General features: G+C 38.1%; 2 protein-coding genes across 4 annotated transcripts; one reads left to right on the plus strand and one right to left on the minus strand.

The window, feature by feature from the left end:
• Positions 1-91: 91 nt before the first annotated feature.
• On the minus strand, positions 92-7675 carry LOC134539737 (UPF0389 protein CG9231). Of its 3 annotated transcripts, none has more exons than XM_063381996.1 (4): positions 6635-6783; positions 5109-5271; positions 3662-3755; positions 92-2606 (listed from the first exon to the last, which is right to left on the minus strand). In XM_063381996.1, exons 2-4 carry the CDS (start codon positions 5269-5271, stop codon positions 2396-2398), a joined length of 468 nt encoding a protein of 155 aa, XP_063238066.1. In that variant the 5' UTR covers positions 6635-6783; the 3' UTR covers positions 92-2395. The 3 variants fall into 3 exon arrangements, with proteins under 3 accessions (XP_063238066.1, XP_063238068.1, XP_063238067.1); XM_063381998.1 differs by lacking the exon at positions 6635-6783 and adding an exon at positions 7536-7675 and having other exon boundaries at positions 1226-2606; XM_063381997.1 differs by lacking the exon at positions 6635-6783 and adding an exon at positions 6494-6608 and having other exon boundaries at positions 1226-2606.
• Positions 7676-7793: 118 nt separating this feature from the next.
• On the plus strand, positions 7794-17478 carry LOC134539736 (ADP-ribosylation factor-like protein 13B). The gene is made up of 9 exons (XM_063381995.1): positions 7794-8023; positions 8821-8891; positions 9424-9557; positions 10517-10632; positions 11919-12095; positions 13710-13932; positions 14204-14414; positions 14886-15047; positions 15913-17478. Exons 1-9 carry the CDS (start codon positions 7965-7967, stop codon positions 16011-16013), a joined length of 1254 nt encoding a protein of 417 aa, XP_063238065.1. The 5' UTR covers positions 7794-7964; the 3' UTR covers positions 16014-17478.
• The last annotated feature ends 797 nt before the right edge of the window (positions 17479-18275 follow it).

Raw genomic sequence — 18275 nt, forward strand, 5'->3', positions numbered from 1 at the left:
CAGAACCATACCCTTCATTAGTCAGAATTGGGCACTGGAATGCCATTTTTTTTATTGCAATCCCAAATAGGTACATATTATGCTTGATGACCTATGCCACATAAATAAATGGCTTTACTATTTTATTATTTTTGAATGAAATTTTTTCATACCAAATATATGTCCATTGATAAAATTGAAAAAAAAAATAACTTGTACAAAACATGCATTAAAACACTAAAAATTTCAAAGGGTCTAACTTACCTGTTGTGATTTCAATACTCCCTCTTTTACCTTCCTTTAAATCAGAAAATTTTATTACAATGCTTGTTATGAATAAACATGGGGAAAACGTATAAAAGTATTCTGTTTAGCAGAACAAACTTATTTAAACCTACCTACTTTTTACATTTACTGCTTGCACAGGTAATACCAACACATTTTAGTGATGCACACATGTCTAATCAAGCAATATAATGGGTTTTTATTCTCTCATGACAAGTAGTGACTTTACCTACATCACATTTGAGCATAGAGTAAGGAGAAAAAATTTTTCATAATGGGAAAATCTGGTGCAGAAAAATTAAAAGGTTATCACTCCACCACTCAGACAATGGCATAGCTAAGGTGACTGGTGCCCCTGGCCAGAATTTAAAATGGGGACCCCTCTTGGATTAAAAGAGAAGTGGGGGGGGGGGGGGGGGGGGGGGTTTCTATAACGCGAAACCGTCGCTGCAGCGCCCCTGACAGAGGCCATCCCTGCCACCCACTTGCCACGCCACTGCACTCTGAAACTCCTCTAAAATCAACTGGCATAGAGCATGGTTCTCATTTTATTAGTTCACAAGTGTTCGGATAGTCAAGCTTCGAACTTTGTAGGGCGAGGATTTGGCGGGGAGGCAAAGCATTGACCGGAGGGTTCCGAAAACCTTAAGAGGGAGTCGCATAACTTGGAAGCAATATGTTATTTTAACATATTTCTTAAGTACTGGAAAAGGTATTTTTTTGTATTTCCAGTTATTTTTAATTCCAGGAGTTGTAGAAGCAGACTGCCTCTCCGATACTCTGCCACTGACAAGTGCTCGGCTAAATATCTGTTTCTATGCAGGTGCTCATTTAGCCTTCATTATTTATTCAGTGGTTCATGTTACCTTACATCGAGAAACAGTTAAAAAAAAAAAAAAAAGAGCAAAACATTGACTTTTTAATTCTTGATGGACAAACATAGAAATAACTATCCCTTTTGCATGCGGATGCAGAAAAAAAAATCAATGTAGAACTGAAATTTATTGTGAAAGTACAGAATTTTATATATCTTTTTTAAGTTCATATATTTCACAAATCTTCACATAACACCAAAGTTTATAATAATTCTTATGCTCATTATGTATATTACAGTACACAAATAAAATAAAGATTTGTAAACAGTTATTAATATTTACAATTCACAAGTAAAAACTTACATTTAAAAATGGATATAAACATCTAATAGTATATACTACTTCAGTCTTCTATAAAATATAAAGAAACTGACGTCACACAGACTTAGTTCCTAAAATCGGTAAATAAAAATTTAATGCAGAAAGTAGATTTTTACTGGACTTTCTTATGGGCTCAAAATTCTAAATACTTATCAGTCTAACAGTGCCACCACAAGAAAGTTGCGCAGATAAATATCCTTACACGGCAGATTAATCTTTTTGTCAGCCTAAATATTTGTTTCAACACTTTTAGATTTAACATTTTTTCAGGCAAATTTTTTCATCAAAAATCACATGACATATACTCTACACATTATTTGACAGTAGTTATCTTCTGAAGTGCAATCATGTGGGATACATATATCCTTTATTTTGAGGTCATATGTAGTAACAATTTACTTTTCAATCTTATAAAATACATTGATGTGGACATCCTATGCACAAACTGAGTCACACATGTAACATAAATCCAAATATAACATTCATAAATTCAAGTTGGTGCTTGGATATCTTGCCATTATCTCTTGCCGCTCCAATTAATAAGCTTCTTGTGATGACACAGCTAAATAATAAACGTTTACATAAAGAGACAAGGTAAAACCTACTATAATTTTACATACTAAAAGCCATATTTTAGAATAACTATTTCAAATCAGACCTACATTAATCTCTCATACTGATATAGTAACAGAAAGGAACTGAAAATGACATGCATTGCAACTATTCTAGTCGGCATACAAAAGTGGCAACATATCAAAATAAATTGTGATCGATGCAACCTAGCGTATTACTTTCGCAGCAGTCTCTTGAAAAAAATATATATTCCTCAGGATCTGACATCAGCACACACTGCAGGCCTCTACGGTGGATGACGGGGGACGAGAAAACGGGCGACTCCCAAAGGGACGGGCGCGGAGGTGGAGCCACGCCGTGCCTCACTTGGCTGGCGCGGCCTCCCTCTCCCGGCGCGCCTCCTCGCGAAGCTGCGCGTGGTGGTCGATGGTGCGCTTGGCCAGGCTGTCGCCCTCCTTGGCCATGCGCTTGCCCGCGAACACGAACGCAAAGCAGCCCAGCACCGTGGCGCCCATCATGTAGATGCTGATCTTCACCCGCATCTTGTTCAGGGCCATGTCCAGCACGCTGTGCCTGCGGACACCGCTCCCGTCAGTTTACAACAACACACGTATGTGGGGCATCTGCCTCTACAACAGTTTACCACAACACACGTATGTGGGGCATCTGCCTCTACAACAGTTTACCACAACACACGCATGTGGGCATCTGCCTCTACAACAGTTTACCACAACACACGCATGTGGGCATCTGCCTCTACAACAGTTTATCACAACACACGCATGTGGGCATCTGCCTCTACAACAGTTTACCACAACATATATGAGGTCATTGTCTATACATTAGTTTACCAAAAAATGTTAAATATAATGAATAAATAAAATAATATTTAGAATATGTTCACTAGAGTTGCTCACCGACATTTAAAAAGTAAACTACATCGGGCTTCTACTTAAATTATTTTGAAGTTATAGTTTGTAAAATAACCTTTATTAGATTAATATTAACCTCTTGGAATTTAGCCACCCCTTTGAAGGGCAAAAGCAAAAAAAAAAAGGGTTAATTTCTAGGTAATTATTTTTTTCAATAATGTTATTACAATTTTTATTACTTTTTCTTTTTGCATTTTGTCAATTTAATATCAAATCTATCAAGCTCCATTTTATAAGTGATGAAAGTAGATAGACATTTCAATGATGGCCACTTGAAATTCCATTAATAGATAAAATTACAGTGGACTTTTGACTTAGCACATATGCACTAATCACTAGAAACTCACTTTAACAAAGATATAAAAATGTTATTTTTACATGAAATCTTAAACAAATTCATTAATGAAAAAAAAAAAAAAAAATTGTATGTAGCTTTTAATAAGATTCTTAGTCTTAGCACTACCAGATCCTATATTCGCTGTTAACTTGTGTTTATGAAAAATTATAAGCAGGTACGGACAGTGCCTTATTTGGAGGTTGATTTGAAAACTGTCCAAATAAGGACTACAGCTAAATATTCAACACAGCCAAGATTGCAGTCACTCACTTTTCAACACAAAAACTAATATTATTCTAAATTTCTAACCACCGGTACACATCATCCCAAAACAAAACGGAAAGAGTACTTTCACTTACGATAGTTTCTCTGGGACTTCAGAAACACTCTTGTACTTCCCGGTCCAAACCAGGCAATACTTCATGTACGGCTTCACTTTAATCATAAGCGGCCCTGGAAACATCAAATCATGACCCTAGAAAAATTACATCTTAACATTTCTTTTAAGTCAAAACATTCTTCTCTGCACCTTTTTTTTTTTTTACTTTCCATTTGGTAAAATAATTCTTACTTCGCGGTTTTTCCGACAAATTAGTAACGAAATTCCGAAAATACTTTTTCCAAGCACTAGAGATGTTCCCGCATTAACCCTGAAACCTGCATTGATGAACTCCTACCGGTTTCTGAGAAATCACCGTTTATAGCTTATTTTACAATACCCGTGCATTGACGCAGCCAACACCATTTTTCTTTCTTTCCCGTGTATTGTGACAAGTCTCAGTCATGCCCGGCTAAGAGGAATGGTCCTTGCACTTACATAAACACTCAAAAATTTTATCAACAGAAACTGCAGCTAGTTGGGTGTGAAGTTTGTTTATAATTATTAACCTTTCGCAAAACTGTTACCGAGTGAATTTAAATAAAACAGTTTGAAATGAATTTCAAAACTTATTCTTATCAAGACAATACAATCGGTGAACTGCCTATATGACACTACCTTTCGGCCCCAACTCACAAAACCATGACAGCTTACAGAGAAATTGACTTGGTTGGAGACTTCTCCAAGTAGCTGCTTTCCTACTTGCTACACACATCATTATTACAGTTACCATTCACTGATTCCCCTCTCACAAATTACTATTACTTCCCCTGGTTCTCACAAATCTGTCTCTTTCTAAACTATGACATCCTCAGTCAGATGGCCTTCACATGGCTCTGGCAAACGTCTTGTGTCTCTCTCCTACCCAGGATGCGATAAATGATTGTCGTATCATTCTGGCGGCGTCGTGTCGCCACATGGCATTCTTTCTTTCAACACAATACTCACTGCTCCGAAACCACTATGAAACACACACACAAAATTATAATTATAAAAAAGTACATTCAAATGCAATTACACACAATAACCTAGCCAGCCAAGTGAAAGCCAGTAAAATTAAAGACAAGAGGCTTTTCTAACTAAAAATTACTATATATAATTTCAAGAAACTTAAATACAAGTATGTAAAACTAGGTCACTGTGAAAAGGCATCATACACTTTGCACGTAGGACATCTGAAAGTATGGGAAAACTTTAGACATACTCTTGAACAAGAGCAAAATGTTGAATTTTGATTTAAAGATACTTACTCATTTTTTAAAAGCTATAAGTTTCATTGCTGTTTGGCAAAATATGGAAAGCTTCACTTATATAATATATTAACTGTCCTGGCTGGCAAAATAATTCAACATCAATTAAAAATAATTTTCTAGAGTAGGCTAGTCAAAGCTACCACACACTTGCATAACGGTACGTCAGCAACTCACCAAGTTTGGTCGGATCACCTCCGGCCATCTCCGCCTCTTTGACAGCCACCGAAGGCTTCTCCAGCCTCGCAGAGGTCTTGCAAATGTTGCGGGCTCGCACAAACTTCTCCGGGAGTGGAGTCATCAACCGCCTCGCCAAAAACGTCCTCAGCATCAACGCCATCTGCAAAGAATCGAGTTCAAGTGGCATCACAATAACTTATTTACACACAAACGACGCAAGTTATCAACTAAAGCCTAGAAGGTAAAGTTAGGGGGTTAACATTGTGAGGACATCTAATTTCATAGTTGTTTCTGAACAGTTATCAAATCTCTTGAACATTAGGCCTGAATTTTAAAGGATAAGGTTCATCATTGGCTGGGACCTAATGCCACGCGACCTTCACGTGTAATTGTATTTGAAGCTGTTACTGGCCGGAAAGAGGTATGAGAAAGATATTAAACAACATGTGCATCCTCGTACTCGCAAGGTAGGATAAGCTGATCTCACTCCACAATAAATGTTTGTGGTTACTATGTAGTAAATAGTTAAGTTTTTTTATTTCATGATCCTAAAATTTTGTGAATGGTTCATGGCCTCATAGGATTACCTTACAAATGTTCTTACAAAACCTGCAATGGTTCAAGGGCTACCTATCGGCAAAACCACATATGATTAACATACCGTATGCTAGTGGATGAGCAATTATTTTATACATGTACTGGCTTTCTCAAATTAATGTTTAAGGGGCAGAGAAATTGATCCACCCAGAGTTCCTACTTAAGGGAATATTATTCCACTATATATTTCTTAATACAAATTGCAGTAAAAAAATCTTTGGTACCACAGATATATATACTATTGATGAAAGATTTCACTAGGCTGTCAGCCTATAAATTTTTTTCTGTACAAAAACAATAGTAAATAAATATTACAGCATAGTAATATCAATAAAATTAAAGTGCCAAGTTAACTTCAGTAAATCCCTTAACTGAATTACTGAAAATAAAAGTTGCACTACTTCTGAACAAAAGTTAGGTCATCCAGATATTACACACACATGAGCTAACTTCTCCGGATATTACACACAAGAGTTAACTTCTCCAGATATTACATACAGATGAACTAACTTCTTAGTTTTATTATTTGATCGATGTTATGGGCCGTAACTTCAGTGGGAACCACCGATATTTATCCAAGTGACACGGGATAACAATTAAGCAAACACATTCCACAAGTGATATGGGAACGAAAATCTATCACAACCTGTCAGTCAAGTGCATTTCACATATGGTTAGTACTATGTGACTCTTTGCTCCACAATTTCAGTAATAAAAACTTATAAACCTCTACTTCATTTATTCCCGAAAATACTTTAAAGCTCTCTAAAAATTTGTATACGTACATAAAATCCAAATTATATTGCAACTACGAAAACGATTAAATTTCTCTCCCCGCTATTGGCATGATAGTTTTGAAACAGCTGTAACCAACCATAATCAAGTTTTTTTAAAAACAAACTGCAGATAATCGTATTAATACTTGCCTCTACGACAGTTGGAAACACGATAATAATTCCAATCACCTGGTCTCATTGACAACCAACTTGACCGTACAAATGTACCAACAACGAACCAACCTTAATTTCCCAACCCGCGTCCTGTTATATATACATTACCCCTCCAACGCTGCGCGCGCATGCGAAGGGAGCGTTTCAGTCGTCACGTCCGCCACGCAGCCATGGAGTGAGAATATAGGTGTGCTAGTTAGAAAACGCTCTACATGACGTCACGTAATAAATAATTTCAAAATTAGTAACCTAATTGAACCTTGTTAATGCTCAGAATAACTCAAAAACAACAGTATTATTTTAATCGAGTCTACATGGTTTTTTTTCAAGCTTAAAAATAAACGAGATATCCATAAATAAAGATAATATTATGGTTATGCATTTTGTTTACGCATTCGTACAAACTGCCACGTGTTGCTGTTATTATTACCAAATTTCTTGACGTTGTAAAATTTGCCAAATTTCACTAACCCATCATGTATTTATTTATTTTGCGAATGACCTAGTTTCAAGCGTCATTTACACTGTACTACGTGGCACACCTATCGTGAACACATCATGCGTTCTACGAAAAGTTGCTGCAGGCAGAATACAAAACTCGTTTCTTGGTGTGCTCGATCTTTTTTTAGCTGAGCATGCCTTTGGTCACGTAACCCACGTAATCCAGGCTATTTTATGTGTGAACATCTTAATTTAATTCTTATTTTGAAATCAAACCAATTAATTTATTGTAAATCTCGGTACTGAATTCGTCTTGCATTCTGACAAGAATAAGAACTTGAATGACAAGATTATCAAACAAGACTAACCAAATATTGACTAACACTGTATTTAATTAAACAAATGTATTGTTTAATACATAACATGTCACACAAACCGAATCATTTATAGCTATATTTAGCCATATCCATGTAAGTAAATGTGGCAACTCTCTTCCGGAAAAGACACTTTAATCACTTCTTGCTTCGGCTTTGTTATGATATAGGTACCTGTACAGCATTGCCTCATGTTTCCACCGGGAAAAAAAAATTAATCTAATCTCGAAACTCTTTTATATTTTATTGGGAATTTTTTTAATATTGTAGGTAACCAGTTAGGTTGGTAGAGTATTTAAAGCTATCTAACAAACAAGTAACAAACGCCTTCATAAAATTAAAAATAAACAAACATTTTGATCAGTTTGAGGTGGAAGTTTTGTTCTCGTAGCCTGAAAAGATTTTTGTGGTTGAAGTGAAAAGGTTTAAGAGTTAAATGCGGTTCTGCAAACTGGGTGTGGAAATTAAAATGCTGCTTTGGAATTGTAAAAATGGGCAACTGTTTACGTTTTTGCCAGAAACGTAATATTTCGCCAAGTAAACGCAAAAAGTTAGTATCGGTAATACTGTAGGTATTGGGGAACGTATATCTTGAGGCGTCGGCTAGTGATTGTTATGTTTGTTTTGCATTAATTTTTTCCCCTTATTCACTAAAAATTTTGATATTATATATTTCTGACAACTAGGCCTGAATTTTAATATGTATTTACAACTAATATTTCTCACTGGTGGTTCACTCTTAACTAGTGTTAATACACTGGACTAACCATAGTTTTAATTTTAACCAGAGCTAAGAGTCTGTGTTTAAGATGCCTTTGACTGTTGTCGTTTAAACAGTATTAGAAGAAAGTAAGTGCCTGTATTGTCTTTCAAAAAATTTGGTAAATGAGAGCATGGCCTGACGATCAGTAATTTATGGATTTTCGGTAAAAAGTTTCATATTACATATCCAAGTTTATCTCTTGATCCTGATGGAATGATTTTTATACATTGATTCTGTGGTACATGATGCATGCTGTTTTAATTTATTACTTCAAAAAACTCCGCAACATAACAAAAATTATGCTGAAACAATGAATTACCTATGGTCGTAAATTGAATACAAATGAATAAAAAAAAAAACTTTAACATAAGACCTGATATAATTTGTATGTATCATGGTGATAAGAGTTTTAGTTTTGCCAGTACTAAATTAAAATAGCAAGGATCACGTACCACAGGATCAAGAGATAAACTTGGAAATATGATACGGAACAATTACTGAGTCGTCAATAAACTATGTGTACTGTATTTAAAAACTTTCCAGTAAGTAGAGCATGTAGTTGATATGTATATTGCTTCTTTCAGGAAGATAGTTCTGCTGCTCGTGGGCTTGGATAATGCAGGGAAAACTACTGCTGCTAAAAGTTTGATCGGAGGTGAGAAACAAGTTCACAAAATATTTTCAACCTACTTTTAGCGAAGGCTTGCGTAGTTCCCAAAACAAGGGAGACAAGGTATCGTTGAATACACCTGCCGTGGGAGAAGAAAGAAAAAAAAAACAACAATACAATCTTGTCCCAACACGCATGCAGGATTGCAACACATTTCCATTTATAACGTCATAGACATGGTTTTCATCTTAATCTTATCTGAAGTATAAGGATCTTGTTGCATTTAAACTAAACATTAAACATGGCAAGCCAAGGTACCAAATATGTACGCCTTTGAAAAGTGCACACTGAAATTTAGTAATCAAGTTTTTAATTGAATTGTATTTTTCTGTAACTAGTCATAAACTGTAGAAGGCCAGAAATTAAATAATTAACAGTTTGGAACCTGTAAATTTTTTTTTTCTTTTATTTCACGTACTTTGTTCTGTCCGCCAACATTTAGGGTAAGAACTGGAAACTGGGTTCAATGGTTTTGGTTGGAACGTGTTGGATTAATTGTTGGCTCAATGTTTGGCAGAGCCGACGGATGCTACAATCCCAACTGTTGGGTTCTCGTCTGTGTCATTGACCCACCGAGGCTACAGCGTCGTCTTGTACGACCTCGGGGGCGGAGCGCAGATCAGGGACATCTGGCACCGCTACTTCATGGACGTGAGTGCCAACCCTCCGCAGTGTTTCCACACGTTGCAACGTCTACTCTCCCTGCTGTGAAGGGATGCTAGTTTTTGTCATCTCGCTTGGCCTTGAATGGTAACCCTCCAAGTATAATTGGTTTGGATATAAATGAAATTATCGCAAAAAAATGTACAGTTAAAATTTTCTTATCCCCTCATAGCAATAATATCAAGACCACTAAAATCTTCATGAAATTGGTGTTTCATAGCTCTGTGAAAGCTGGAAATGAGATAATGTTTGCAGGCTTTCAAAGGCCATTGTCTGAATTAGCTTGGCTTCTGGGTTGTAGCCGCGTCCTTGGCGAATAATTCACCGATGTTTCGGTCGACATTGCAGTCGCCATCATCTGGGACACTGATTGCGACTGCAATGTCGACTGAAACGTCAGTGAATTATTCGCCAAGGACGCGGCTACAACCCAAAAGCCAAGCTACTTCCTGGAAATAAGATGTTGCTCTTAAAAAAAATGGAATGTATAGATTTCACTTACAGAATAATTTGAGCATACTTTTCACTATTGTGCGAAAAGAAGGTTATTAATGAACCTATCTGCGCTAATTCACGCATTGCTGAAAAGTGGATAATGAATCAAAATAATATGATTTCATTTTTATTGGTGAGGTGTCTGGTACCTATATTATTAATTATATTTTTGCTTTTTTTTTCTGTTTTGTAATTTTTTGTCAAAATTTTGGTGAAACCGAGAATACTTTAAAGTTACTGAAACTATTTTGCACGTTTAATATTTCAGTGTAATATTAACTAAATAAGATTCAGCTTTGTACATGCTGGGAGAAAATAGTTGATGTTGCGTGCCGATGCTTCATCTTTCATAGTAAATGATCTTGGCCTTAAACGTTGACTTTGAAAAAAAAATAAAAAATTTGAGTTATAGGCTAGATTCCTTTATTAATATCATTGATATTTGCGTACAGGTCCACGGTGTGATATTCGTGGTGGACGCGAGCGATGCTTCCCGGCTCGACGAAGGCCGCAAAGTCCTGGAAACTATTCTGGCCCATGACCACCTGGCGGGGAAGCCAGTGCTCCTGTACGTCGAGGAAGTTGCCGTGGTTACGTAGAATAAAATAAGCATGTTTATTCAATTTGGTATTCAGATCTGCAAGTTTTCCCAGCCTGAGGCGGGGTCGATAGGGATGGGGCGAGACTGAAGAACCGGCAGTAGACTGCCCGACCACAGGGACAGACTCGTTCCCCGTGATTGGGCTTAATGTCTTGTCTTCATTGGAGGCAATGGGAATGGAGCGTTGGGGGAAATAGGAACACCCGGAGAAAACGCGCTGACTTCGCTGCAGCGTCCACCGTATTTTCTCGCTTGGAAGCATTCTGGGTGTGACTCCGCTAATCAAACCCTGTTAACCACAGTGAGTGGTCCTAATGCTTGAAAACTTGGCCCCCAGGTGGGTTCAATGACACACAAGTGGAGTGGCAGCTGAATGATAAATACGAAAACCACCACTGTTTAGTAGTTTCTACAATTTCTATAAGCGAATGCAACAAATGGGAAGAAAGATTATATTACTCTGTGAAACAGCCTGTTTTCCCACAGTAATATAGTTAAAGGTCTTAAATCGGGCAATTTATTATTTGGCACAATTTGTAGTCCGGCACCAATCGAGCCACTCGTGTTCAGATTTATTTGGGTCAATTACAGCTGTTAAACTTTTTCCATCAGGATAGGGTTTGTAAGCCTCCGTAATATCCATACAAAGTCCTTATTTTGTCTTGAATTGAGTAAAAGCCCTTAAAAGTCCTTAAAATTCACTAAGAATCCTTAAAAACTTCTTAATAAAGACTGATGGCTTACACATAATATACAAATGTGGGTATTTTAATGTTCATTTGTTTCCGACTTGGCAGAAAGCAATGCTTTGTGCATGCCCAGAACAATGTGTGGATTTCGGTCCACGCCGAAGTTTGTATCTCGCGTTTAAACTAAAAAAAAGGGGTGTGTTTTTTGTTTTTGTTTTCCTTTGAACTTTAAGAAGTAAATATAATTAGTGGTCATAGTGAATGGTGTCGGATAGACATTGCTTGGCTTAAATGTGTTCCAGATATAGTTCTGGAAAATAGGGGCTTATCCGTAAGAACCAGGGGCGGCTGCAGAAGGACTCCTTGCGGGGGGGGAGGGGGGGGAAGTTGGGGCGCCTACTAAGGAAGAATGTAGTTGCGAAACATAACATTAAGGGCGGTGTTCCAATATGTTCTGGCTGGCTGGCAAGGAAGTGAATAAGCACTGCCTTACCAGCGGTTGAAATAGAGAAACGTCAGGGACGGACTAGCGGAGTGGCTGACGGAGTACCGTGACGCCGGCAGGTTAGCCAACAAGCAGGACCGCGAAGGCGCCCTCGACGAGCTGGACATCGTGGAAAGGCTGAACGTGGAGACGGTGGTGAACCAGCACCGCTGCCCCACGATGGTGGAGACCTGCTCCGCGCTGCAGAAGGGGAGGAGGCGACGGAGAGTCGACCGCGGCATCCACAACGGTTACAGGTCAGAGAGTTGTTAAGATCCTCTTTGGATCACATTCTTGCGCTACTACTTCTAAACACTCGTAGTTTTTTTTTCTGTGGTGTATTTTTTTTTTTTTTACTGAACATTTTCTTTGAGACGTTTACGCAGCGCATCGATAGTTCTGTCCCAGTGCATGCTACTAAAATCACGTAATTAGCGATTGAGGTGTTTTCATAAATTTTGTTAGATACAACGAACTATTTCATCAAACTGTCGCACACAGGTCCAGTAGTCCAGTAGTGTCATGTCTGACCAGCTGGAGGCAAATAATAAATTGACTTCTAAAAATTAATGAACGTGTGCCCAATGTAACTGAACATAGATTTGGACATAATTTGTTTTCTTTTGTACATAGGCGAGAAATCTGTGTTTAGAGTTATTTTGATTACTATTGTTGAGTATTCTAATAAAATAAATGTTTTTATTTTTTTGTGGTACTAATTATCACTAGGTTATATTAATCATAACTGAAGGCGCCCAATCCCATTAAAAAAATTTTTTTATTGTATGCTCATGATAGTACAGAATAATTTGGTTACCATAACTTGGGGCATCTTATAGTGAGCCGTATGCTTACATTTTTCAAAAAAACTTAAGCTGTTCATCTTTTTTCTTACTTATGTATAATAAATAATTGCAATTTTATACAGTTGTTATAATTACAGTAATAAAACATGAGTTATAGTATTCTGTAGATTGTTTAATGAGTATTAAAACTACTTATAAAATGTTTGGTTAAACACCTAATATTTTTAAGCACACTGCAATAGTTAGTGTAAACTAAAACTTCCCCTACATGTAGTTTTGAAAAACAAAAAAATTACAGTTTTTTCCATCCCTCAAATTTTTTCGTCCACATTTTTTTGCACCTCAAATTTTACTGTTTGCGCTCTGGGCAAATGTCGGTTGGCCCGTTCGTAAATCGGGAGCCAGCCGCTAGGTGGCATTACCGCGCTCTCAACATTTTGAAATTCACTCAGAGTTTTTCGTTGCTGTTTTAATTTCAGTATGGTGTTTCCTGTTTTATAGCTGGTTACATTTCACATTTTCAAATTTTGGAATTTCCTGTCAAAACTACAAATACATTTGATAATCTGGCAAGATCATGGTTCCGAACATGCTTGATTGAAAACCGTTCACAGTATGCAATCTAAATTTAAAAATACTATCCAAAAGGAACATCATTTTGTTACTTTGCAATAACGAGGTTTGATTTAACCAAACTTTTACAAAACTTAATCAATTTTTTATAAAATTCCTAAATCAAATTAAATTAAGTTATAAATATTTTTCTTATTTAGTACATGTATAACACACATTAAAACAAAAAAATTATGCTCCAAGGAAACATGCACACAATTTTTTATAGCACCAATTGTTTTTTTAAATGTCAAATAGGCTACTATTTTAATATGCCTACACCTGTGGCTTAAAAAATATGTTGTACTGTACCATTTTTTAAGGGATTTAAGACAGAATAGTAAAGAAATGATTAAGAACAACTACAAAAAGACATACCAAATTTTTGAAGGATAATATTTTGTTTGTAAGCTGTGTCGTTGTCAGCCTGCGGCCGTGGTCTGTCGTGGGCAGGTGGCTGCTGAACCTGGTGGTGCGGGACTACGGCGCGCTGAATGAGCGCGTGGAGAGGGACCAGGCGGGGCAGCGCCAGCTCCTCGAGGCGGAGCGGCACGCACGGCAGGAGCGCGCACGGCTGTCCCGCGCGGCGAGGGGGGAGGCCAACGGCACGGCCGTGCTGGACGAAGAGACGGCCGCCATCACGGGCGACCCGTTCAGGCCCATCGCGGAAGTCGTGGTAAGAGCTCGGTTCTCCTGTTCCGCCGGGCGTGGGAAAACCGAGGCGCTTCACGCTGGCTCTGAATTGTTGTTTGAAGTTCGTCAGATGTTCAGGTTTTACGACGCTATGGCAAATATTTTGCCAAAAGGCAATGGAATCCACATTATTTTTAAAAATTAATTGCAGTTTGAAAAAATTGGTATGAAATTATTAAAGTTCTGCAGGAAATATCTGCTCATACACTTTGAAACAGCATAGGATGCAGCTGTCTGTTTGTCGTTCCCGGTAGCGCGGCGGGAGTGGAGACGCCCCGTGTCTAGCGGCAGGCGTCCCCAGTGCGCGGAGGACCCCGCCCGCCCAGGAGACGGCCTCTGTGCCGGGCACCGTGGACTCTGGCAGCGCCAGCCCCGGCAGCCCGCCGGTCAACTACGTGGAGATAGACAACCGAGACGACCGCCCGCGCCCAAGTTCTGCCGCCAGCATCACCGAGGCCGTCAGGGGTATGTTGCGTACAACTACAAGTACACAGGGCTGTCCAGAGATGGTGCACCTTTCCCCACTGATTTTCTATTATACCTGATATCCTTAAATGCAAAAAAAAATTTTGTTTCATCGAGGTTTTTGAAATGTCAATGCAGTGTTTATAGCTTTGCTGACAAATATAATTGCGAATATTTTTAAAATTTATTTCTTACATTGAGAAACCGGTATCCACACAGGCCTAATCCTGTCCTCTTGTGATGCATGCTTCTTTGCATATTCCTTCTTGACTAGGCATATGGGGCTCTGCCCAAACTCGCATTCAAGTCTTTTCCCTACCCATACCTTAACCGTTTACTCTCTTGTGTTGGAGGGTAAGATCGGGTTGAGTGCAACGGGTGAACGTTGAGCTCCAGGGGTTGTAGTGCAGTTGTGTTCGGCGTGGTGCCCGGAGGCTGAGGTGGGAGTGTGGGCGTGTGTGTCTGTCGCAGAGCAACTAGAGCTGGACCTGGCCAAGCCGAGGCGGAGGCAGCTGCTGCGGCGGGGGAACAGGACGGCGCCCGCCCCCGTCGGGGAGGCCCAGGCGCTGAGCCCCGGTCCCAGGGCGCCCCTGCCGCCCCTGCAGGCCCGCAGGGGTCCGCCCAGTGCCAAGGGTAGCGATCCCCCTGTCATTGCAGCCACAGCCTTCTAGCACGCTCGCACTGGCCCCCGGCACTTTCAGTATCTTTGCGTTTCCTTGCTAAACGTGCCACTGTGCAATACATCATGATTAAAATACTTTAACAAACATTTCCATATAATTGTAGCTGACTTAACCAACCTTTCACTTTAGTATTATTTGGCTTGATTTTCCAGAATTTGTTACATAACATGAAAAAAAAATTTTTGTGGGATTATAGTTCTCATTCTTACTATTTGAATTTGGTATTTGTATTCACGAAAATTTTTACATTCATATTCGTGTTTGATTCAAACTAAATAACTGATGTTCACACAGACCTAGTTATCAGTGTTTAATATTTTAATTTACTTTATATCCTTCAGTATTTTTCTTTGAATCTTTTTCCTTAAAAATTAAATCTTTTAAATACTGAGAAATTGATGGTATTTGAGGATTTGAATGCCCCGTTCCGAATTGCTACGATCACCTCCAAACTCCTGAGTGTTGTAAATTGTAGCCATCAGGCAGTGTTTTTCCATATTGTTAGAGACCGGAAAAATTCGCGGATTCATTTCACGATATGCTAGAATCCAAACAACTGTACATTTATATTGCTTCTGTGATTGGCTTACAGTTTATCTGAAGGACTTTTAGCCAATGGGAAACCTATAACCAAAAAAGTATCCCAGTTGACAAGTGTCACGAGTCAATTGCCAATGAGCAAGTGGCATTTGCCTGAGTATTTAGAGGGTTGTGGAGTCTATCCTAGAGGTCATCGAAAGCGCGAATTTTTCCAGTCTCCACATATTGTTCATCTCGGCTAGAGGAACAGTAGTTCTTTTTCTCGGTTCCCGCAGACCCAGTGTGGGGCTTGACGAAGTCCCTGGAAGTCGTCCCCTCGCAGCCAGCAGCCGCCGACAAGACCAGCAACGGCGCGGCGTCGGGCACAGACGCCTAGCTACGGCAGCATGAAGGGGCTCTCTCCCGGGACTGATTTGTCTGTCAGAGTAGTCTGCATTGAGGACCCCGTTGTTCCCAGAATGGCAATTTCACTTCTGTCAAGTTCGGTGTTTTTTTTGAAGTTTTCACCTTCCATATCCACTTCATGTCTAACTGTGAGCATTATAAGATATTGTACCAACTTCTTTCTTCAAGGTAGTATTGTTATCACTTAAAGATCACTGCATAAATGAGGACCGTACATTTAGTATTAAATTATAATTCATTAAATATGCAAGTGGGCAAGAAAGTCAAAATGTGATTTTGGAAACAGCATACAGTTGTATCAATCGACCAATGATTTTTATTAATGTGTGTGGTAGTTGGTAGTGCTACAAACTATTACAAATTTTTATATAAGTGGGTACATATTATTATTCAGCCAGAATTCTAGATAACTAGAAAAAGAGTTCAATCAGTAAACAATTTGTACACCTTCAGTAACATGTATTCTGTTATAAATGCTGCAATTTGATAATTTTAGTTATGAAACAACTGATCTAAAGTTGGTGTGCTAACATAGTTTTAAGCATGAAGGTTTTGATTATTGTGCAATTTTTATTTTACGTTCTTAATTTTTGTATATTATGTACTCGCACATATTTGCACTATGTTTGTGTGTGTTTGTAGTCTATCCCACAAAGGAGTATTATCCCAATACTTAAAAATTAAACCAGTTTTGTTCTCAATTGAGGTCACTACTTGTTGAGGTTCAGTATTCAGCATTGCTACATTTCTTTTAGTTGACATTTCCGAGGGCAGATTTATTGAATTTGATAACATGGTTCAGGAAACGTAAACACACTAACACACGCGAGATGCCCAGTAGTACCAATCTTGAAAGAATTCATTCAATAAAACGTGTTGATTATTTATGAGTCTGTATTACAAAATTCATTTACTTTCTAAACATAACCCCGTCTGATATAGGTGTGTGAACATCGGGGCAATGTAACAGTTTACAAGATGGCTACAAAGCAAAGCCTGCAAGTTGAGCAGCCATTTTACATAGTGCAAAAAAACACTAGCTGAATGTAGATTTACTCAATAACAGTTGTTCCTCAGTAACAGACTCACTGCCATGTACTAGTTCATTATCTGTTTCGCAGTGCCATCATTCGTTAAAGTTGGCAGGGCTGGGAGTGACAGTAACTTGTGCAATAGTGTGGATGGATCATAGCTGATTTTGTCTCAGGAATGTTGCTATGAACTTTTCTCTCTTATGGGATACTCTTATGTGGAAATTAGTAAATTTAGTAATTTTTTTACTCATAATTAAAAAAAAAAGCCTGTTAAATGTATTTATTTATATATTTATTTATTTGCAATGTCATTATTCTAGTCACTAGATTTAATTCTGTGTAATGTCAGCCGTTTAATGTGTGATGACAATTTTTTGTTTAAAATAAATTGGGTTATGATGATGATGAATGTTCCAATCTAGTTCTCATTGTGTCCTGAAAGTAATATTTATTTTTAACCGGTTTTAAATCTATACATTAATTAATATTTAGGTGACATGTAGAATGTATTCTTGACTAACATAAATATACATTGTGTTGTATTTGATGAAAATCTATAAACCAAGACAAACAAATAGCTTGCCCTGCTCCAGGCTAAGAGAATACATTACAATAAATGTTTTTGCAATTACTCTTATCATTGGACAGATAGGTGTGAAAAACAAATTGTAAATTTTATGTCATTTTATTTAAAGACAAAAATATGTAAATACTTTGTGGAAGATATCATTTAAAATCTCTTGTTGACATTTAGAGGCTATATTCAATTTTAATAATTATAAAATATAAATATTCAATTAACTATACTAAATAGGTAGGTAATGAAACCAAAGCAAACTACTGCATGATGGGGCAAAAGGTGTGTATCGGTTTTTAAGGGACATTAAAAAAAAAAATGGAGTAGCTTATAGAATTAGGTTTTTTTATTTTTTTTTATGAAGGTCTGAAGATCACATCAGGAAGATGGTGGCCATCAGCAGCGATACATTGATGAAGGTGACTTCGTAACTCTTTGACCGCTTTTGGGAACATTTGAAGGAGGTATCAGGGGCGCAACAACTAAATTTCCAAAGGAGGGGGGGGGGGGCCAATATACCTTTTTATAAAGAATCATCGATCCCCCCTATTGAAGCGGGGGCCCTCCCCCGGGAAAATTTGTATTTCAAGGTGGAAAATGGTGCTATTTAAGCAGTTTTATT

The sequence above is a fragment of the Bacillus rossius genome, chromosome 15 (genome assembly GCF_032445375.1).
Source record: "Bacillus rossius redtenbacheri isolate Brsri chromosome 15, Brsri_v3, whole genome shotgun sequence".
Taxonomy (NCBI): domain Eukaryota; kingdom Metazoa; phylum Arthropoda; class Insecta; order Phasmatodea; family Bacillidae; genus Bacillus; species Bacillus rossius.